General features: G+C 35.1%; 1 protein-coding gene and 1 pseudogene across 8 annotated transcripts in view; one reads left to right on the top strand and one right to left on the bottom strand.

Annotated features, from left to right (window-relative positions):
• Window positions 1-23196, top strand: part of LOC140602551 (BEN domain-containing protein 5) — a 1370322-nt gene that overhangs the window by 139230 nt on the left and 1207896 nt on the right. For all 8 annotated transcript variants that reach the window (XM_072772197.1, XM_072772199.1, XM_072772202.1 and 5 more), the window contains exon 2: window positions 5589-5711. In XM_072772197.1, the coding sequence (XP_072628298.1) occupies window positions 5589-5711 (123 nt within the window). The remainder of the gene's footprint in view (window positions 1-5588; window positions 5712-23196) is intronic.
• Window positions 8762-10101, bottom strand: LOC140602131 (zinc finger CCHC domain-containing protein 9 pseudogene; annotated as a pseudogene).

Raw genomic sequence — 23196 nt, forward strand, 5'->3', positions numbered from 1 at the left:
AACATTTCTTATAATACTAGACTGATGATTATGAATTCTCTCATCACTTATTTTCCTCAAAATACCTGCATTAAATTTGTTTAAAGGAGTTTTTCTCTCAATAATTTAAAGATGTCATCCCCTTGACTTCTGGTTTCCAGTTTCTTATTAATAGTGTACTCTAATTTTTACCTGAGTCCCTTTGCATGTGATTTGTATTTTTATATATGATATATAAAATTTTAAAAATGAATGTTTTGCTTGGTACTTCTTGGATCTGTAGCTGGATATTATTCATTAATTGTGGAAGATCTTAGGTGTTATCGCTTCAAATATTGCTTCTGCTCCATTCTCTCTCATCTCCTTCTGGAATTTTAGTTATACATATGTTAGATAATTTGGTATTGTTCCACAATTTTTGGATGCCATGAATTTTTTCTTTTCTTTTTTATCTTTGTTTTTCTATTCAGCTTATTTCTCTTGATCTAGAGTTCACTAATTCTTTCCTTATCTGTGTCAAGTTTACTGATGAGTACAATGAAGAAATTCTTCATCTCTGTTACTGTATTTTTTAGTTTTAGCATGTCGTTTAATTATTGTAATTTCCATCTATCTGCTGAAATCCCCATTTTTAAGCATTTTGTCCTCCTTTTCCAACAAAGGCTTTAGCATATTGGTTTTTTTTTTAAATTAAAAAAAGTTACTTATTTTCTGCAGGGGAGGGATAGCGGCAGAAGGAGAGAGAGAATCTCAAGCAGGCTCCATGCCTGACTTAGAGCCTTATGCAGGACTCTACCTCACACCCCTGAGATCATGACCTGAGCTGAAACCAAGAGTCAGACACTCAAACAACTGAGCCACCCAAAGGCCCCAATCTTAGTTATTTTAATTCATTGTCTGGTGATACCAATGTCTGTCTAGTCATTTCTGAATCTATGTCAATTAATTGCTCTTCATAGATAGTAGGTTGTCTTTTCTTGATTTTTTTTTTTGTATGTTCCATAATTTTATGTTACATACTTGGCTTCTAATGTAGAACAGTAGACAATGATAGGAATACTATTTGTCACTGGAAATGGATACGCCCCTTCTCCTAGGTCATTTGTGTGAGGGCTTATGTCAACCTAGTCAAGAGTTAAGCTGGGTTAAGTTTCTTTCTTTCTTTTTTTTTTTTTTTAAGATAGATTTATTTATTTATTTATTTATTTATTTATTTATTTATTAGAGAGAGAGAGAGAGAGAGAGAAAGAGAGAGAGAGAGGCAGAGACACAGGAGGAGGGAGAAGCAGGCTCCATGCCAGGAGCCCAACATGGGACTCGATCCTGGGACTCCAGGATTGCGCCCTGGGCCAAAGGCAGGTGCTAAACTGCTGAGCCACCCAGGGATCCCTGGTTACGTTTCATTGTTGCTGTGTATATCTTCAATTTATTACTGGCTTCAAATTGTTTTAGAATCTTTTTTAACATTTTAATTAATTAACTAATTAATTAATTTTAAAAAACAAAACCCATTTTTAAAATTCCAATGTAATTAATTTGTTATATTAGTTTATAGTATAGTTTAGTGTTACATCAGTTTCAGGTATACAAGTGATTCAACAATCCTATGCATTACTCAGTTCTCATCTCATGGTAAGTGTGCTCTTTATCCTCTTCACCTATTTCATCCATCCTCTCATCCATCTCCCCACTGGTAACCATCAGTTTGTTCTCTGTATTTAAGAGTCTATTCTTTTTTTTTTTTCTTAAAGATTTTATTTATTTATTCATGAGAGAGATAGAGAGAGAGGCGGAGACACAGGCAGAGGGAGAAGCAGGCTCCATGCAGGAAGCCTGATGTGGGACTCAGTCCCAGTACTCTGGGTTCATGCCCTGAGCCAAAGGCGGACACTCAACCACTGAGCTACCCAGGCATTCCAGGAGTCTATTTTGTTTCTTTTTTTCCACTATTCATTTGTTTTGTTTCTGAAATTCCACATATAAGTGAAATCTTATTGTATTTGTCTTTCTCTAACTTATTTTGCTTAGTATTATATGCTCTAGATCCCTCTATGTTGCAACCAGTAAGATTTCATTCTTTTTTATGGTCAAGTAATATTCTATTTATCATCTATCTATCTATCTATCTATCTATCTATCTATCTATCTATCTATCTATCTTTCTATCTCACATCTTCTTTATCCATTCATCTGTTGATGGACACTTGGATTGTTTCCATAATTTGGCTATTGTAAATAATGCTACAATAAACATAGGAATGTATATATCTTTTTGCAGGAGTGTTTTGTATTCTTTAGAGAAATACCCAGTAGAGGAATTGCTGGATCATATATGGTAGTTCTATTTTTAATTTTTGAGGAACCTCCATACTGTTTCTAGTTTGTATTCTTACCAACAGTGCATGATGGTTCCTTTTTCTCCACATCCTTGTGAACACTTGTTTCTTGCTTTTGAGTTAACTATTCTGACAGGTATGAGGTAATGTTTCGTGGTAGTTTTGATTTGCATTTTCCTGATGAGTGATATTGGGTCATCTTCTCATATACTTGGTATGAAATCTTAATCTTCTTTGCAGAAATGTCTGTGTTATGTCTTGTGCCCAGTTTTCAGTTGGATTATTTGTTTTTTGGCTGTTGTTTTAAAAATTCTTTATACATTTTTGATACTCTTTATCAGATATGTTATTTGCCAATATCTTTACCTATTCATTATCCTTTTAGTTTTGTTGGTGATTTCCTTTGTTGTACAGAAGCTTTTTATTTTGATATAGTCTTAAAGGTTTATTTTGGCTTTTATTTCTCTTGCCTGAGGAGACATTTCTAGAAAAATGTTGCTGTGGTTGATGTCAGAGAAATTACTGCCTGTGCTCTCTTGTAGGATTTTTATGATGTCACGAATCTCACACTTAGGTCCTAAGTCCATTTTGAGTTTATTTTTGTATATGGTGTAAGAAAGTGGTCCAATTTCATTCTTTTGTATGTAGCTGTTCAATTTTCTTAACACCATTTGTTGAAGAGACTTTTCTCCCATTGCATATTTTTGCTTACTGTGTCAAAGATTAATTGACCAAATAATCATGGATTTATTTCTGGGCTCTTTAATCTATTCTCTTGATCTATGTTTTTGTACCAGAACCATACTTTTTAGAACTACGGCTTTGTAATATATCTTGAAATCTGGGATTGTGATGCTTCTAGTTTTTTCTCTTTCAAGATTGCTGTGGCTGTTCTGGGTGTTTGGTGATTCTACAGAAATTTTAGGATTATTTGTTCTAATTCTGTGAAAAATGTTGTTGGTTTTATGGTAAGGATTGTTATAATCTGTAGATTGCTTTGGGTTGTATGGACATTGTAACATGTAACATTGTAACATGTTTTTCCAAGCCATGAGCATGGAATATGTTTCCATTTGTTTGTATCATCTTCAGTTTTTTTAATCAGTGCTTTTTAGTTTTCACACAGTACAGGTCTTATATACACCTTCTTGGTTAATTTTATACCCAAGTATTTTATTATTTTTGGTACAATTGTAAATTCAGATTGTTTCCTTAATTTTTTTCTGCTACTTTATTATTGGTATATAAGAAATACAGCAGATTTCTGTATATTTATTTTGTATCCTGTGACCTCAATGAATTCATTTATCAGTTCTAGTAGTTTTTTTTTTTTTTTGATAGTCTTTAGGGTTACCTTGTTCCTGAGAGAAAGGGCTAGAGTAACTGAGAGTTTTTCCTCATTCATTTGCCCCACCCTAAACTTTTATCCTTCCCTGGGCACTCCTGCCATAGACAGAGTTTATTTCTGTGCTTTTGTCTCATCTCTAGAAGTAGATTACTATTTTTTTTTAGTGCTTGCTATCTTGGTATTGAGGGAGCAAGAGTATTTTTGCTGTCTTGGTCTAGGCTAGGACTAGGATATAACTTTAGGCAGGCCTATATACTCTGGTCTTGGGATGGATTTTTTTCAATGATCCCATCTCTCTTCCCTCTTTCATCTCTGCCTTGAATCATTTATGGGTCTTGTGTGAGATAATCTTTTCTTCCCCTCCTGCAGGTATAGAGGATATTTTCTTTTGCTGTTCCTCTTCCTGTCTTATTGTACACGGGGGTTTTAAGGTTTGCTGTTTCTCCTCTAGGTCTTAAGGCTTTTTTTTTTCTTAAGGGAAAAGGACATTTGTGGGGCTTCATGCCTTTTCTATAACAGTAGCCCATCTCTTTCTCCATTCCTGCATTACAACAAAAGCATTTTCTAGTTTTCTGCCCTGTCCCTAATCTTTCTCTTAAATACTTGATGGGGGCATGTGTGAATTCCCTTTGTGTCTGTGATTCTCAGAGGTTCTATACTCTCATATTTTCTATACTTGACTTTTAATAGTTAAAAAAAATAGCTTAGTTCATTTTACTCACTTGTATGGCACCCATCGTTTCTTCCTCCTGTGCTTTGCCATAAAAAGAGTCAGTGCTTGCTTCCCTCTTTTTTTGGCAGGGCCTGAGTTTCCTTGGTATCAGATTATTGTTGCCCTGTAATCTCGGTTTTAAGTTATGATTTTTTTCTTTGTTGGGGTCTATCTTATTAAGGTGAAAGCTATGATTTTTCCAACTTTCCAACTAGAAGTGAAACTTATAAAATTAAAAAAAACAAATTTTTTTAAATTAAAAAAAAACAAAGTTCCTATTAAGAAATATAACTTTTATGTTAATTCAGTGGTTCTCAAATTATCTGGGTGTAGAACATTAGGATGTTATAATGATAGTTATATTACTGTTTTTTTATTTGAATTAAAACAATAATTAATTTTTAAAAAAGATTTTATTTATTTGAGAGAGAAGGAGGGGGAGCACACAGAGGGGGAAGAGGCAGAAGGAGAGAGACAAGCAGGCTCCCCACTGAGCAGAGCCTGATTTGGTGCTCCATTCCAGGACGCTGGGATCATGACCTGAGTAGAAGACAGACACTTAACTGAGCCATCCATATGCCCCTAACTAAACATTTCTGACAATTTAAATATATTAACTACTTATTAAAAACATTGTGTAATTTAATGAACATCGTTCAGATTTTAGTAGTCATGCTAGATATTTTCATATCTAATTCCCATAACATAATTTTGAAGGATGGGTTTTGCCATTCCTTAATTATGGATGAGAAAAACTGAGGCTTAAAGAGATTAAATTGATTGCTTTTTATCACAGGATTAATATGTAGTAGAGGTGAGATTTCAGATCTTATGTTTCTTTTTTCTTTTTTTTAAAAGATTTTATTTATTTATTCAAGAAAGACACAGAGAGAGGCAGAGACATAGGCAGAGGGAGAAGCAGGCTTCTTGCGGGGAGCCTGATGCAGGACTCAATCTGGGCACCCTGGGATCATGACCTGAGCCAAAGGCAGATGCTCAACCACTAAGCCACTCAGGCATCCCAGATCTTATGTTTCTGATTTTAGATTGTATCTTGTTTCTACCTTACAACATTATGTAGTTCATTTCTTTCTGTATGGATAAGCAATAAATGACAGAAGAGGGGAAAAATTAATAATAGAAATTTTATTGGACTTCTATTACTAAATATATTTTGATTTCTGTTAAACATGAGCCCTTTTTTTTTTAATAGGCTATGACATTGGAAATGATGATGCCATTGGAGGGAATGTTAGCAAATATTTGGTGCTTCCATCTGGATACTGTGGACAGCCCAAGAAAGGACATCTTATCTTTGATGCTTGCTTTGAAAGTGGTGAGTGTATTAAAGACCTTTGGTTTTGAATTTGTCTTAGATTGTTTCAAAATCCAATTCATCTGATCATTCATTGTGATTCAACTCATTAATATTTCATCATAATGGAAAAAGTTTTCAGGGAAAAATCAATTTTCAAAGAATTAACTTGGAAACACTTGAAAATAAATGCTGTGTTATTGTTGCTACAAGTGATTATTATTTTTTTACAAGTGATTATTTAATATTATAATGGTAATATTAATGAACATCGATACATAGTATCTTATATTTTATAAAATACTTCTTCAGATATTTCTTTTGGGATTAAACTGATATAATTTAACTATATGATAAATCATTAATTATTGAATGTTTATCATGTACCTGGTTCTGTATGATATGCTTGCAGAACTTGGTCTTTGTCAGAAAGGAGATCTCCTAATAAAGAAATGATTTAGGAACAGATTCAGTTGAACAATACAAAAAAGCAAAAGTAACATTGCATCACAATCATTAAATGCTGTGGCTATTTTGAATGGGAAGATGAAAACTTGATTGTAATTTCCTATCCAGTAGGGATGGATTATGTTAACTTTTTTGTGCTCTGAGCCTCATACTCTGAATGGCATAAAATAGGTATTCAGAATAAGTTGAGAATATTAATGAGAAAGGTAAACATAATACTTTTTTGTAAATAATTGTTTACTATTTTTAGTTTTGATAATGTGTGTGTGCATGTGTTTTTATGGGTCATTGATTGGAAGGACATGGTAGTGTCAGTTATATGATACTTTTCTGAACCCTAAGAATATTGGTTGTTTATCAATAAAAACTTATTTATGTAAGATTTTGCTCTTTGTTTATTCCATGCTATTTTAGTTTGCTAAGTCTGCCATAACAAAGAACCACGAGCTGTGTGGCTTAAACACAGAAATTTGTTATCTTACAGTTCTGGAAATCTAAGGTCAAAGTGTCAGTAGGGTTGGTTCTTTCCAAGGGTTGTGAAGAAAAATATATTCCATGTCTTTTGTCCAGCTTCTTGTGGTTTACTAGCAATCTTTGGTATTCTTTGGTTTGTAGAATCATCACCTTGATTTCTGCCTTCATCTTTACTTGGCATTCTCCTTGAGTGTATATGCCTTTCTCAAATATTCCCTCTTTATTAGGATGCCAGTCATATTGGATCAGGGGCCACTCTAATGGCCACATTTTAACTTGATTACCTCTGTAGAGGCCCTATTTCCTAGTAAGGTCATATTTTGAAGTACTGGATAGTAGGACTTTAATATGAATTTGGGGGGCACATAATTTAACTATAATTAGTATAATTGGCATTGCTTTTCCGTTCAGACCTGAACACTTTTCACATAATTAAGAATGATTTCTTCTACTTTTCCTAAATTTTGATTTATTGCTTTGTCTGGGATATATTTGATGCCTAGAAAATATCTTTTGAATTCTTTTTACCTCAATTAAAGACAGGAAGGCCCTTTATAATAGTAACAACTCTGTAAGGGTCGGAATTATCCTCCTTTTAAAGATCATGTGTTTTGGTTTATCTACAGTCTGAAATAATCCAAATTTCTTTCTTTCTTAGATCCTATTTTCCTTAACCTTAGTTATCTTTTTCTATCCTTTACTGGAAAGCTCAGTAGAAGAAATTGCCCAGTTTAACCACATAGTATCTAAATTAATAACACATATTTGTCCAACAGTATATGAACAATTAGTTTGTATCAATTGGATATGTGCTAGTAGTCCATAAGCCTTGCAGTAATAGTAGAGTGCTAAAGTGGACACCCTTTGGAGTCAGCTAAAAATTATGTTCTAACTTGAAAACTGAGCTATAGTTTCCTCATCATTTAATGGGGAATGATGTCTGCCTTGCCTTTAAAAGGAAAAAAATATATTTCATTGTTTGAAAAAATCAAAACATCTTACCAAAATATATACAAAGTAATAATAATATTTAAAAAATAGATAAGTGAGAAAATCTCAGAAAGAGGAAATAGCAAAAGAAAATTCAGTTTGATGAGTACATAAAATGAATGTTATGAGTTCCCATAAATTTGCTCTAGGTAGACAATAAATTTAACTGAGAGTTTTCTGATAGCCATTGCCAAGAGAAAAACAATATCTAGAAGATAAAAATAAACCAAATATTGAAATCTTATAGAAGTTCTTCCTATTGGGTTTCCTAAGGCAGACACTGATGTGATGAATAGCATCTTCAACAATATATCTATAGTATTTATGACAATATATTTCATAGGAATGTATTTTGTAATGTCCTTCGATATAGACTGAGGGCATAATGCTATCAAGGGCATCTTAGTGAAAGCAATTTAGTTGGTACTTGAAACAATTTGTTTGACATGTGCAGCTTTCATCTGATCTAATTTAAATTCAAGGATTTATTTTAGATTATTTAAAACAGAGAAGTAAAAAAAAAAAAAAATGAAACAGAGGAGTTTTCTCTTATGTGCTGAGCTGCTGAGTGGCTGCCTGATATATTGTGTTGACCAGGATTCTATAGGTCATCCAGACTTACAGAGGAGTAAAGTGGCTAAGAAATTCAATGATTGGAAGGTATTGTTTCATGTGGATGCCTTCAGATAAGGCCTCCATAACTAATTTTTTCTTTCCGAGTTGTGGAATATGTAAAGTGTCTCATATATTGCCTAGCACTGAACTGGTGGATAATCTGTTTTTCTCATGAGAAATAAGGTCTGCAGTTCAGATATATACTCTCCAACAAACCCCTGGTCTGTTTTTTCCATAGCCTCCTCTCTATAAGTAATATTTCTCTTGAAAAAACATCAAGACAATTAGGCAATTGCATACCCCAATTTTATCTTTCCATAGATACCTGACACTTTTCTTGACTTTTTAAAACTTTATTCTCTTCTACTACCTGTAACCTGCTTCTGGACAGAGTCTGAAACTGGTAAATCTCTGCTCTCCTGAAGAACCAAGGAGAGTGCTTAGGAAATTAAGCAGTAAATTAATACTGTATTTATTTGTTGAATGAAATAATTTGAGCAATGGAAAGGTAGGGAGAGATTAACTTTTTTTTTTTAAATAGCAAATGAATTTTTATTAAATATTTTAAAAATACAGTAGATTTTATGGCAACTTATAAATTCTTAATAAAAAATTGGCACTTTGAACCAAGAAAACAGTAAAACCAAAAATTCCAAATGCAAAGCAGTTATACTTTGTTTAGGGGTAGTTCACATTAATGCATAGTTTTTAATAAAAAGATGATTGTTACAATCAAGTATATAACCACTCAGTAATACCTCAGTTCTGTTAAAAATGTTCTTTGAGAGAATCCAAGTTAAACATCTTATACTTTTCTTCAGTGATTTTCTCCAGTGATAGAAGCACTCTTTAATGGAAAGCACTCAGGAAACTGTTCGATCATACCCAGATCATACTGGTACCCACAATACAGGTTTCCAAGGAAGCCCAGCTCCAATTTGTGAATTAGGCCCAGTTCATAATGTTTAACAATGAGGTGGTAACAAATGATATTACTAGTCACTATCAAAAATTAACAACTTTAGGTATCTTTGTTTTGGGTTTCTGTGGTTTAGGCACATCCAAAATTTCTTCATAGTCCGCACTCATTCCCTTTGCCCAGCGACCAACTGTGACCATTCGATCTGAATTTTGACTCTCAGGGCAATCTTTCTTAAAGTGTTCCACGGAGCCACAAAGTCTACAGCAACCACCATCAGCATAGAGTCCTTTGGGATTATCAGGACAAGATCTGGACAGATGTCCCATTTCCCCACAAACAAAACATTTTGCAAAAGGAAATTCACCAAGAGCTGGGTCTACTTTGGCTTTGCATTTGGTTATTTCGTGCTCTGTGGACCCACAGCGATAACACATTCCAGTGCCCATATCTTGATTCTCAAGGGCAGCTGGGCAATCTGCAATCCCATGGCCAGGTTTTCTACAATGGAAACATACCATTGCATTTTTCTTTGCTGCTTGTCTTTTCAGTCTTCTTCCTTCCCGTCGACTATCTTTCTTTAAGGCAATTGCAATTTCTTCCCTTACCTCCTGTCTGTTGCTATCATCTCTCCATTGTGAATCATCTGTGGATTCTGTCTTAGGTATTCCATGAATCCATTTACATCTTCATTTAAATACTCCTTTTTCTTTTTGTTCTTTTTGTGTTTTGCTTTGGGAGCATCATTTTTCACAGCCTATTGGCTTCAAGTTGTTTACTCTTTGGTAGGTTTTGGCTTTCTCCCTCACAGGACCCCTTCTTCATGTCTTCCCATGATGTTGCAGCCGAAGGTCTCTTGGTACGCGTGGTGGTAACTCTTGCCCACCTGGTCATGATTTTATCAGTACCTTATCAAGCGTGTACGAATCCTCCAGGGCAGCCGAGCTCGAGATTAACTTTTTTATAGCTTTCATGAAAATACCATACTTAGGGACACCAAGCAATTAAGTATGGTATTTTCTTTCTTTCTTTCTTTTTTTTTTTTTTTTTAAGATCTTATTTATTTATTCATGAGAGACAGAGAGAGGCAGAGGGAGGAGAAGCAGGCTCCATTCAGGGAGCCCAATGTGGGACTCAATTCCAGGAATCCCAGGAATCCGGAATCACACCCTGAGCCAAAGGCTTAACTGCTGAGTCACTTACTTAACTGCGAGTCTCCTGAACCGCTGAGTCACCCAGGCGTCCTAGTTTACCTCATTTAGTACAGAAACCTTCTGAGGTATTATATCTCTCTTTGTAGATGAGGAAACTAATGCTCAGAGATGTAAAGTTATTTCCCTTGAATTGCATGACTGACAGAGGTATAGCTGAATTAGAAACTGAAAATTTCCTGGCTGTAACAGCCATTCTTTTAACCGTTGTATATACATATCACCTTATTATAGTTCAATTTATGACATATGAATAATAGATATATTCTTGGAAATTTCTCACTAAGTGATAAAATATATAAGAATATATATACACACACACACATATATATTAAGATACATAGGTTTTGTGATAAGAAAAATAACAAATTGTCTACTAAGCCATCTAAGTAAATACTATGTTTGGTTGTCAGCATATATCATATAAGTATTGTTTTATGATTTATATGAGTGTGTATATTAAATATGAAAGGAAGAATATAGTTTATACTACAAATTAATTGGTTAGCCTCAGAGACTTAATATGATAATTAAATTACTATGGAATGAAAAAGAGTCAGTGAAATAAGGGTATGGTTTGGTTGTTTATATAACATTTAAAAATGATGGAAATAAAACTTAAAACTTTTATTTTTAATTTCTCCAGTGGAATTTTACTACATTTATTTGTGTAATCTTTAAAAATTAATGTTTTATTTCCTATTTAGAGAAAATAGTTTTTATTTGCAGTTGTGGGAAGAGCAATGTGTGGAGTCAGTTGACCTGGTTTTGAATCCTAGCCTAACTTAATCTTGGGAATTATCTTATGTCTTTGAATCTCGTTCTATCCATCTAAAAATGGAGAAAATACTTTACAGGCTTTTAAAAAAATTGCTATAATTATAGTTAACATTTAAAAAATACTTAATCTGTGCCAGTCTTTGAACATGAAGCTTAACATGTATCATATATAATATTTTCCTTTTCAGAACTCCCTAGAGTAATTTAGGGTCCCATCCATACAGACCCATAGCAATATGTATACTTTCCACTCTACTTGTTTAAATGTCTGAGGTTTGTAAGCTCTGTAGTAGCTCTTGTTTATCACCACGTATCATGCTTAGTCAGAGCCTGGTACATAATAGGTGCTCAATAAATGTATATGAAATAAATACAATTATCATAATAATTCAGAGTAAGTATTACTAATGCTGATTCACAGATAAAGAAAATCAGGCTTAGAGAAGTTAAGCATATGTTGAGATCAAACTGTTTCTAAGAGATAGAGTCAGAATTTGAATCTGGTCTGATTAATGGCTAATAGCTAATGGTCAGATACAGGCATTTTGTGAAGCTCACAGCATACTTTTACATACTTTATCTCATTGAATCCTCACCTATATTGAGGTAGGTATTATTTTGTTTTACAGACGAAGTAGAGATCTAGAGAGGTTATGAAATTTGCCTATGGCTATACAGTTAAGTAATCAAATATCAGACTGGGTATTTGAAACCAAGTTGGATATAATTAAAATAATACTAATATTAAATACGAATATAGAATTTACTCTGTGTCATGAAAAGTTCTAAGTGTTTGACATGAATAATAATTATTATATGACATGCATAATTATTTGTCTTATAAAACCTATGAGGTAAGTTCTACTGGTATTATTTTCCTTTGACAGGTAAGAAAATAGACACAAAGAAGTTAGATAATTTTACCAAGATCACAAAACTGGTAGATTGTGGACCTGGGATTAAGACCCAATTGGTGTGGCTCCAGAATCTCTGCTTTAACCACTGCACTATGTCGAGTTGGTATTTATGTGAAAACGGTGTCAGGCACTTAGCAATAGTTCCATAATTTTTAAATTTTGCATTTAGATCTTTATAACTTCTGAGAAAAACAAGATTGCTGTAACACTAAGTTAAAAATATGATACTCAGCTTCCTAAATTGCAGAATGAAGTGATTGTAGCAGAAAAATAGATTAGACTGTCATTGATCACTCCAAACCAAGAGCTTATGACCATTAACCTTTAAAGTAAGAAAAGTTCTCTTGCAGAAAATTAAAATGTTGAGAGATATTTCCAAATATTTAAAAATCAAATAAAATCTTGTAGTATATGAGGCCTAGGTTTATAGCATTTCTAAGGAAAAATAAATGGTGAAATTTCTATTTGTAGAGTCTTCCCCCTTCATTCTTACAGAAATTAAATAAACTGCTCTGTTTAAAGAAGAGTTTTAAAGTTGTATGTAGTTATAAATATGGTAGAATTCTTGATTTAGCTTGTTTTGAGGGATGTGGTCAAATTTTGCTTTTTCTTTTCTATAAATCACCAGTCAGCAGATCTGTTTTACCCCGTGGGAGGAATACAACACACAGTTCCTGGATTAAAGGAGTGTCGTGGGAGAGACTGACAGAGGCTGTGATTAAATTGACCACAAATTTTGTCGTTCAAGGCAAATGTTTTTGCCCAGAACAAATGCTAACCTGGGAGGGATGCCGGGACAGCTGGCATACCCTGGGACTTGTCAGAGGCTAACCATGATGGCTAGTACCTCTAGCCCTAATAGGGAAAAGTACAGTGTAATAAGAAAACAGAGCAAAAGCATGTCTTTTTCAGCAGGGTATTGTGGGAAGGTGGTGGGGCAAGTTGGCCAACTTCTTAGAGGAGGCTAAAATGAACAGAGTATTAAAGGATTAGTAAGAATGATCCTGGTAAATTTTAGCATGTGGGAAAAACTACTTAGTTCTTGTGATGTCATGCAGAAAGACCTGAATGTCAGGGGGATAATGGTACTCTCTGGGAATGGCAAACTACCACTAACTCAGAGATGAAGCATATTCCTGAGAGCACGGCATTGCTGAAACTTTTTAATTAATTAATTAAATAAGTAAACAAACGCATTTCATTAATTTATTTCTAATATATGTCATCTCTCATTCTTGTCTTCATTCTTAAAGAAATAAGGGTGCTTTACCTTTCCCCACTTGGAGCAAATACTGTAATGTATTCTGTGTGTCTATATCCTGAACCTGGTTTGAATGTGTCCCCATGCTGGTTGGTTTACTCCTCTTTATAACTTCACCCTGTATCATACCTCTGCCCTGTGGACTCTCCTGACTTCTGTGTATTGCTGCACTGTTTGCTTTCCTAATCCAAAATTTTGTTCCTGACCCGTAGATTTAGCCTCTTGTCCCCACTGGAATTTTTTTTCCATAGGATGATAGTAAGAAGAGATATTTGGCAATGTACTCTGTTTTCCCTCTGCCTGTTATTAAATGAATGATTATAAAATCTTGCAACCTTTTCAGCCCTACAACTTCAGCCCTTGACAACGTCCTAAATAGGTTTGCTGGATTTTGTTCAGTAGCTTTCCAACTGGTCTCTCAGATTTAGCCCCAACTCTCTTTGGTCCATCCTCCACAGTGCCACCAAAGTGAAAATGCAAATCATCTGATCATATTACTTTATTGTTTAAAATGTTTCATGACTCCCTGTTGTTCTCAGAATAAAATCAAATGCTTTTACTTGATAACATCTTTAAGATCTGATAAAAATTTCCTTCATATTAATATTGTCATTTCATGCCAGAATATGCTACCTTATGAGGCCATTATCTCTCTTAGAGAAAAAAAAATAAACACATTTTGGAGAAAACAGCATGGTTATATAATATGAAGTGTTTCACCATGTCTGGAAATTCGTTGGAGAGATACTGGCAGCTATGAAACTGTAGGTGAAGAATTTAATTCTGTTATTTGTTTCTGACTCATAATTGAAACAAAGCGAACATCTATTTTTTCAGGGTTTTCATTTGTTCTTTAAATTTCTGACCTCTTACTGAATCATTTCTACATATATATGGCTCTTTTTTTTTTTTTTTAAGATTTTATTTATTCATGAGAGACACACAGAGAGAGAGGCAGAGACACAGGCAGAGGGAGAAGCAGGCTCCACGCAGGGGGCCTGATGTGGGACTGGATCCCTGGACTCCAGGATCACGCCCTGAGCCAAAGGCAGACACTCAACCGCTGAGCCACTCTGGTGTCCTTGTGATCCCAACTTTGTAGGATTGCTCTGACTCTCAGGATATCACCACCTCCTGCCTTTGCCCCTTTATCTATGGTTATAGTAGAAACTTCCTGTTACTGTTAATCTCTGTGTTGCCCCACTTTCACCCATTTGGCCTTTCAGCTCTCCCAGAACTTTTGCAACTGGTTTCCTGTAATACATTCATTTTATTGGTTTACCTGGTATGGGCTCTTTTACTGACTCATCCCTGATTAAGGTTTTATTGCTGAAGGAAGAAACTTCATTCTGTGATTCCTTGAGGTTTTTGTAAATGGTGGGGATGGATTTTCACCTTACCATGTATTGCTTCTCATAACCCAAGGCCATAGTAGATGCCAAAAATTGCTGAACCTTAGGGGAAGCTCTTTAATGGTCAGAGTTAACACTGGCGGCTCAAAGTGTTGTCCATCTAGCAATTTCCTGAGCTAGATCATGCTTAGTTCTTTTATATTATCTTGGTAAGTGAGTTATGCTCTTGACCAGATTTTTACATTTAAAAATAGAGCTTATGGGCAGCCCCGGTGGCGCAGCGGTTTAGTGCCGCCTGCAGCCTGGGGTGTGATCCTGGAGATCCGGAATCGAGTCCCGCATCAGGCTTCCTGCATGGGGCCTGCTTCTCCCTCTGCCTGTGTCTCTGCCTCTCTCTCGCTCTCTCTGAATGAATAAATAAATAAATCTTTAAAAAAAATAGAGCTTATAAAAAAAAATAGAGCTTATGTGTGTGTACTGAAGGGCTGCCCAGATTTTTTTTTTTTGGGGGGGGGGGGTCTAGTTTACTCGAAAATTCAAAAACAAACCATAATTATGTAGGAATGTTAAGATGTTTGTGACAATATTTTTGGCCCACTGCCAAGTTCCTATCCCATGGCCTAAGCTTAAGTCCTTAGATAGTGTTTGGTTTTGAAAATGTACCCATTTAATTTCACTTTACTCCCTGAGTTTGCACTTTGTTTTGTTTGGGGAATTATTGTTTATTTTAAAATCCATTTTCTTACAGATAGGGCTGAGCTTTTTGAATAAGTAAAAATTCCCCCTGTCCTTTTTTGCCTACTACAGAAAATAAAAGGCAGGAAGCATTGTAGTCTGAGAGATAGAGGCATTAACCTTAGCTCTGTCATTCACTTTGAGCAGTCTCAGTACATCTTTAAAACAGGCATGACAGTATTTATCTTATAGGGTTGTTGTGTGGATTGGAATGACCAAATGCCTAGCAGAGAGTGGTCACTATTGAAATGTGAAGGAAGATTGGAAAGGGAAGTGATTCATTTTTTTGTATATAGATGATGCGAGATGGTGTGGGAGACCACCGAGGAAGACATTTTAGAGGAGGTAGTATAGGAATTCCACTTTAATACTCTGCCTGGAATGTTCTTTCAGAACACATGTTTTTTCCCTCATTTCAAGTTTTTGCTCAGATGTGTAAAATTTCAACTCTTATTCCATGACATTTCCTAATCCCCTTTCTGCTTTATTTTTCCTTCTTAGCACTTACCACTATCTAATATAATATTAATTTTACTTATTTATATATTTAAAAATTTATTATCTGTCTCCTCCATTAGAATATAAATTCTATGAAGGTAGAATTTTTCTTTCATTCCCTAGTGCCTAGAACAATGCCTGGTGATAGGTGTTCAATAAATATTTATTTAAAGAATTAGTGTGAGAATGAGTAGAAAATTACCAGATTTATTGTATTTTCCTAACTATTGATCTTAGATTATAAAATGCATAGTTGAGGAATTTAGCATGACTATAATGATTTATAGAAAACAAACACTTATCCAGCAAACTTATTTTTTGAGACTATTGCTGACAACTTGGGTAGGATGATGGGAAACCTTTGACTAGCCAAAATAGTTGTAAAATACATGCATTAAAGTTCTTGCATCTTAATTCTGAGAGGAGATATTTAGCGATTATTTCTTCTTATTTAGATAGCTTTAACTATGGATTTTTAGTCCAGGAAATTTGCAGGTCGGGTGGAGCCTGAGAAGATAGGAATGCTCTTGGTGAGAAATCAAAGTTGACAAGCTGACAGAAGGGAGGAGGCTGAATAAAAGTAAATAAAAAAATTTAAGCATATAACCTTTAATAGATCTGTTCTTTATCATCAGGGTAAGATTAAATTATGTACAAGATGATTTTAGAAAGAATTTGAGTAAAAATAGAAATGTCTCTATACACCTATTACATTTTTATCCTTTCAGTCTGGTTTGTATCCTCTCTGTTCCAGCAAGAAAGTTCTCTGAAACGTTGCCCGAGACATTAGTCATGTAATTTGGTGGTCTTGTCTTAGCTCTTGATTTCTCTATAGTATATGACATTTCTAATGATTGCACTTACTTTTTGACACTCTTTTTTCCTGACAGCATTGACTCTATTGTTCTTATTCATCTCCGTCTCTGACTGACCAGACTTGTTTTCGTCCACATGTAACCCTTAAAGGCATTCTCCAAGGTTCAGATCACCTTTTCTTAAAATAATCTTTAAAAATACCGAGTATCACATCTAATAATTCATTATCCATATATCCATTGAGAATTATTATTATGCTCAATAAGTATTCTGAATCCATTAATTTCTTAGTATATGTCTTCCTCATTCAAACCACCACCATCTGTTAGAACCGCCATTCCTCTTGTTTCCTTCCATACGTGCTACCTCTCCCATTATCTATTCTTAGCACAAGCATCTAGAGTGATCCTTTTAAAACTCAAATCTGAGCATATTCCTGTCTTATTTAAAATATTTCATTGTCTTCCCATCAAAATTAGAATGAAATCCAGACTCCTTATCCTGACTGCAACATGGTACATGATCTGGTATTTGATTATTTTTCTGACTATCTTAGGCTATTCTTATTCTTCCTAATAATGCTTTAGCCATGGTGACTTTCTACCTATTAATAGAGCAGGCCAGATTTGTTTCTGCTTTCGGCTGTTTGGTCTAGGCATTTCTTCCTCCTGAAATACTAATCCTCCTCCTCCTCCTCCACCAACATCTTTGTATCTTGGCATTCAGATCTCAGCTTACATACTGCTTCTTCAGATAGACCTGTGATTAGCCAGTCTAAAGTAGCCACTCAGTCATCCACCATATCATCTGTTTTTATTCTCTGCTTGTTCATTTACTTGTTTATTTATCTGCCCTCCCCTACAATAAGTATAGTTACTTTGTCTATTTGCTCTATCACGAGAGCCTAACATATACTAGGCATTCAATAACTGTCAAAAGGATAAATGAATTATATGGCAGATGCTGAGGGTACAGAGACAATAGCAGTAATTTGTACTACAGTAGTTTTTAGCCTTCCTTAGGTAATAGGAATTTTTGAGAATCTGATGAAAGCTATGTATTCTCTTCCAATAAAATGCACTTATGTACATATAGTAAGAATTTGCTTAAAAATTAGAGTGCTTAACTTCCTAAGTACTTACTTGTTGTTAGCCACTTTACAAGTTTTTCTGTCATCTTAGAAACTGTGGAATGTACTTTTATTATGTCAGAATCTTTATATGATTATTGGTGCATAAGTAATATAGTGGTACAGTGCTTCTTAAAACTATCTGTGGTCAAGAACTGTTTTTGCTTTTTAAATTTCCAATATCATGGTTCTATATATGGCCCTGCTATATATGACTTATATGGAACTCATGCCACATGCAATTCACTTAATGAATTTGTCAGCATCCAGACTGGTTTATACTCTTTAAACTAGATAGTACATAAGTCATGATTTTGGATGTCGAATGGCTATAAAAAAAATCATACTCTACTTGTTTTATGGGCAATCTATACTAAATAGTTTGTAGACCAGCAGACCAAATTTTGAATAACACTGTCTTGGAAAGTATCATCAGTCTTGAACTCTTTTCAGAGCACCAGTTCCATATTTAATCTACTTGATCATGTCTCTAACCAGTTGTTTTATTCATATTTTAAACTGTCATTCCCCAAACCAAACTTATCATGTTCTAACTTCAAAACAGAAGAGCTCCTTTGACTTTTATTTATTTATTTTTTTAAAATATTTTTATTAATTTATTTGATAGAGAGGGAGAGAGAAAGCATAAGCAGGAGAAGTAGCAGGCAGAGGGAGAGGGAGAGCAGGCTCCTTGCTGAGTAGGGAGCCCGACATTGGACTCAATCCCAGGACCCTAGGATCATGCCCTGAGCCGAGGACAGATGCTTAACCAACTGAGACACCCAGTTGCCCCTGAATTTTCTTTTTAATTTCAAAAATTCCAATAATTTCTTGGTCATCCAGAATAATTTTTGACTTTTTTTAGCCATCCCATTCAATCACTCATTAAATCCTATTATTCTACTTCAGATTTTCTTAACTTCTTTTTCATTATCACTTTGCTAAGGAGCCTTTTTAGACATTTTATTTTTCTACTCCCCTTACCTCTTTAAAACTTTAATTCTACAAATACAGTGTATATCTGTTTATGTACTGTGGGCTTTCAAAGGGCCACAAATCATTTTAATATCTAAAATTTCCTTGGTTCCCTAGATACCAACCTTGTTGTGAATGCATTCCCTACCTCTATGATCCTTCTCATGTATACATTTTCATTTTTATCATATTATCCAGTATTAAATCATTATTATTTTTGCTTTGATAATGTTATTCTCCTTGTTATTGAAAACGGATCATCCCCAAGGCCTACCTTTGAAGTTATTTTTTCCATGCAGTTTTCTATGATCCTCGAGCCTTGTATGACATTTCCCTCTTCTAATTCCCAGCGACAACTTTTTTTTGATATTTCTTTTATGGAACATAGATTTTTATTGTTGTCTGCAAACAAGGCTCCTTGAGGTCAGGAACAATGATTTCTTTCCTTGTCTTACAATGGCTAGCTTTTAATAGGCACTTAAAACATCCATGAATGAAGGAATAAATGGCAGTCTTAAAAACAAAAGAGTAGGTATAAAATGTTTGGTAAGTTTCTGCTCAACTAAAAATCTTCATTTTCTTTTGGATCAATGAGACATTTTCCTATAGCCTGTTCTTCTACATCTGTCTTTGTCTACAGGGATAGAGTTAGTATAGATGAAGTAATAAACCTGATATGATTCTTTGCTTTATCATTAATTCACATTTATATAGTATATCCTAAAGGAGCCAAGGATAGATGTATTAGCCTGATTCAGTGCCTTGTCTTAGTCTTCAGTTGTCACTCTATTCATAATTTACACATCAGTCACAGAACATTTATATTTTAAGTGTCCCTTAAATATAGCAGAACATTCTTGCTTAAAACAAATGTGTTGGAAGAAATACCTCATAGGGCAGATTTCATTGCAACATCTAGAAGCAAATGCTCATATCCATATGTACTGGTTAATTTCTTCCCAATATGTTTTGTGTGTTTTTTAAAAAAATTTTCTGTATGTTAAATTACAAAAGGTTTTTAAAATCTTTTATCAATTTTCATAATTATTTATGAAGATTATGCCAACAAAAGAAATGGCATTTTTACTTATAAATTTACAGAAAGAGATACTAAATAGTTTAAAAATGTATGTAAATGTAGATTTCATTTAAAAAAACTTCAAAAATATTTATTTATCTTAGAGCACAAGAGCAAGAGAGCATAAGCAGGAGGAGCAGCAGAGGCACAGGGAAAAGCAGACTCCCCAACTGAGCAGGGAGCCCAACGTGGAGCTTTATCTCAGGACCCTGAGATTATGACCTGAGCCAAAGGCAGATGCTTAACTGACTAAGCTACCCTGGCACCCCTATTTTTAATATTTTAATGCTTAGATTTATTTCATAGGAAATCCTGTCTAGTGGAGTCTTAGTTTTGGAAACAGGTCTGGTTTTGAATTCTGGGTTTTCTATTTACTACCTGGGTGCCCTTGTTTGAGATACTTAGTGTTGTATTAGGGTTCTTCAGAGAAATGGAAAGTATCCATTTGCCTGTATATCTATCTATCTTTATGTAATAAAGAGATTTATTTTAAGGAATTGGTTCATGAAATTATGGGCACTGGGAAGTCCAAAATCTGCAGGGTAGAGTGGCAGGTTGGAGACCCAGAGGGGAGAAGCTGTGCTGCAGTTTAAGTTTGAATGTTGTCAGGCAGAAAAGCTAGAGAACTGATGTTGCAGTTCAAGTTGGAAGGCTGTGTCTTGGCAGAATTTCCTCTTGCTTGGAGTAGGTCAGTCTTTTGTTCTTTTCAGGCTTTCATCTGATTGGATGAGGCCCACTCACATTATGAAGGGCAATCTGCTATACACAAGATCCACTGATTTAAATGTCAATTTTGCAGAAGTATCTAGAATAAGGTTTGAGCACATATCTAAGCCCTTGGTCCAGCAAAGTTGATACATAAAATTAACCATTATACTTGCCTTTCTGAAATTCAGTTTTTTCATTTTAAAATATGTAAAATAGGGGATCCCTGGGTGGCTCAGCGGTTTGGCGCCTGCCTTTGGCCCAGGGCGCGATCCTGGAGTCCCGGGATCGAGTCCCACATCGGGCTCCTGGCATGGAGCCTGCTTCTCCCTCCTCCTGTGTCTCTGCGCCTCTCTGTCTCTCTCTCTATGTCTATCATAAATAAATAAATAAATCTTTTAAAAAATAAAAATAAAAAAAATAAAATATGTAAAATAATAAACTATCTCATAGAATGGTTGTGAAGATCACCTAATGTATCAAATGCCTTACATATGGTAGACACTCCATAAATGTCAACATTATTAACTTTCTTTTCCTCCTCTTCCCCACATCCCTCTTCCTCCTCCTTTTTCTGTTTTCATTAGAGAAATAGGAACCATAATTTTTTAGCATGTGATGCAGAATATTCATACAAGCTTCAAAAAAAATAAGGTCGCAGGAGGACCTAGTGACTATATAAAAAAAAACAAAGAAAATGACAGTTCTTTATCAACAAAGAAGGTAGAGTCATTTATAATCATTCATTCATTGATTCATTGTTTTGAAAATAGTGTATGGAGTAACATGGAATCAAAATCAATAGGAGCAGACCAAAAGCATTAGCTAATGCTAATTTTTAGCATTGCTAACAAAATTTTTAGCATTTTGTTAGCTAATGCTAACAAAAAATAGCATTAGCTTGTTAAGAATAGATAAGAACAATTAAAAAAGAACAGAAAAGAATCTTCAAGGGATGTTCATTATCTATGAAATAAAGCCCAAGCCTTTTAACATAGAATTTAAAGCTTTCCATGACTTGATAATGTGCATAGAAGATGGCAGAGAAGGAGGATCCTGAGTTCTCCTGTTCCAAAGGTGTCTAGAGAAGGCCACATTGGAAAGGATTAAGACAGACAGAGATGTCATTGGAAACCAAACCTCTGGTGCAACTAATTACAAACAGGAGGGACATTACAAGCATGTAGGAACAAGAGGATCATAGCCCGTGCTAGGCATACCTCTTCCTGGGGACCTGCACTGGAAAGATGACTTCCCTTAAGGTATAACTGAAAATCAGTGGGTCTTAACTCCAGGAGCTTAAAAATCAGTGAGCTTAACTCTAGGAGAGCTAGAACACTCTAGGAAACCAAGACTCTGTCCTTAAATAGCCAGAATGCTAAATGACTTGAACTGAGACACAGCCTAGAAGCAGCAGTTTGAAAAGTGCCTGGGGTATATGTGAAGGAGATTTATCGACTAATTTTAGGATATATGCTAGAGGGGCAGGGGTCTGCAGGTTTTTCTGGGAACAAAAGTGCTGGTGGTCACTATTTTTCTTGCTCTATGCCAGCCTGGATAGTCTGATGCTTGTGGGAACCAGTTTTAATATACTCCATATACCTTGATAACACTATGCTCCTCACACTAGTGTTCTCCAATGGACCTGCCTTACCAGCTCTCCAGCCTTGACTTTGTACATACCCCTCCAAAGTGACTTCTGCCCTGCCCCACCTGGCAGGCAACTTGGCTGGGATCAGTGCCTCTCCAAAGTGACTCTTGTTTTGGGGCATGGGGAAGATAACCCCACACAATAGCTTGCCCACAGTTGTGGCAGCTAGGCCTCTTAGCTGGCTATGCAGGGGGCAAGCCCCTCCCTTTAGTGTGCCCACAGTTGTCACAGTGGCTAATTGCAGAAAATCCACTTTGCTGGCCCCACTCACCAGAGAGCCCCTGGCACTTGTGGCTTAGCTAAAATAGGAGGGAACATGTAGTGCACACAGAGGATACTTCTGTAGAGCCTGGTTCTGGTGACCAGTGGGCATTGTGCTATAGGGCACCACAGGACCTCTTTTTTACATAAGATGATTTCTTTCAAAACCAGGAGATATATCTGACCTAACTACTACATAGAAATAAGTATGAAGAATTAGAAAAAATGAGGAGACAAAAGAATATGTCCCAAATGAAGAATAAGACAGAAGCACAGAAAAAGAGCTAATCAAAATAGCAATAAACAGAATGCCTGATAAAATGTTCAAAGTAATGATCATAAAGCTACTTCCCAGACTTGAGAGAAGAGTGAATAGATTCAGAACTTCAACCGAAGGATAGGAAAAAAAAATATAGTCAGAGCTCAAGAGTATAATAAATGAGAAATACATTAGAGGGAATCAACAGCATATTGGAGGATTCAGATGCACGACTAACAATCAGGAAGGTAGGGTAATAGAAAATATCCAAGTTCAACATCAGAAAGAAAAAGTAATGAAAAATGAGAACAAGGTAAGGGGTCTCTGCAACATTGTCAAGCATAATAATATTCACAAGGAGAAGAGAGAAGAGGAGTAGGCATAAAACTTACTTGAAGGAATAATAACCTGA

This window comes from Canis lupus, chromosome 13 (genome assembly GCF_048164855.1).
Source record: "Canis lupus baileyi chromosome 13, mCanLup2.hap1, whole genome shotgun sequence".
Classification (NCBI taxonomy): Eukaryota; Metazoa; Chordata; class Mammalia; order Carnivora; family Canidae; genus Canis; species Canis lupus.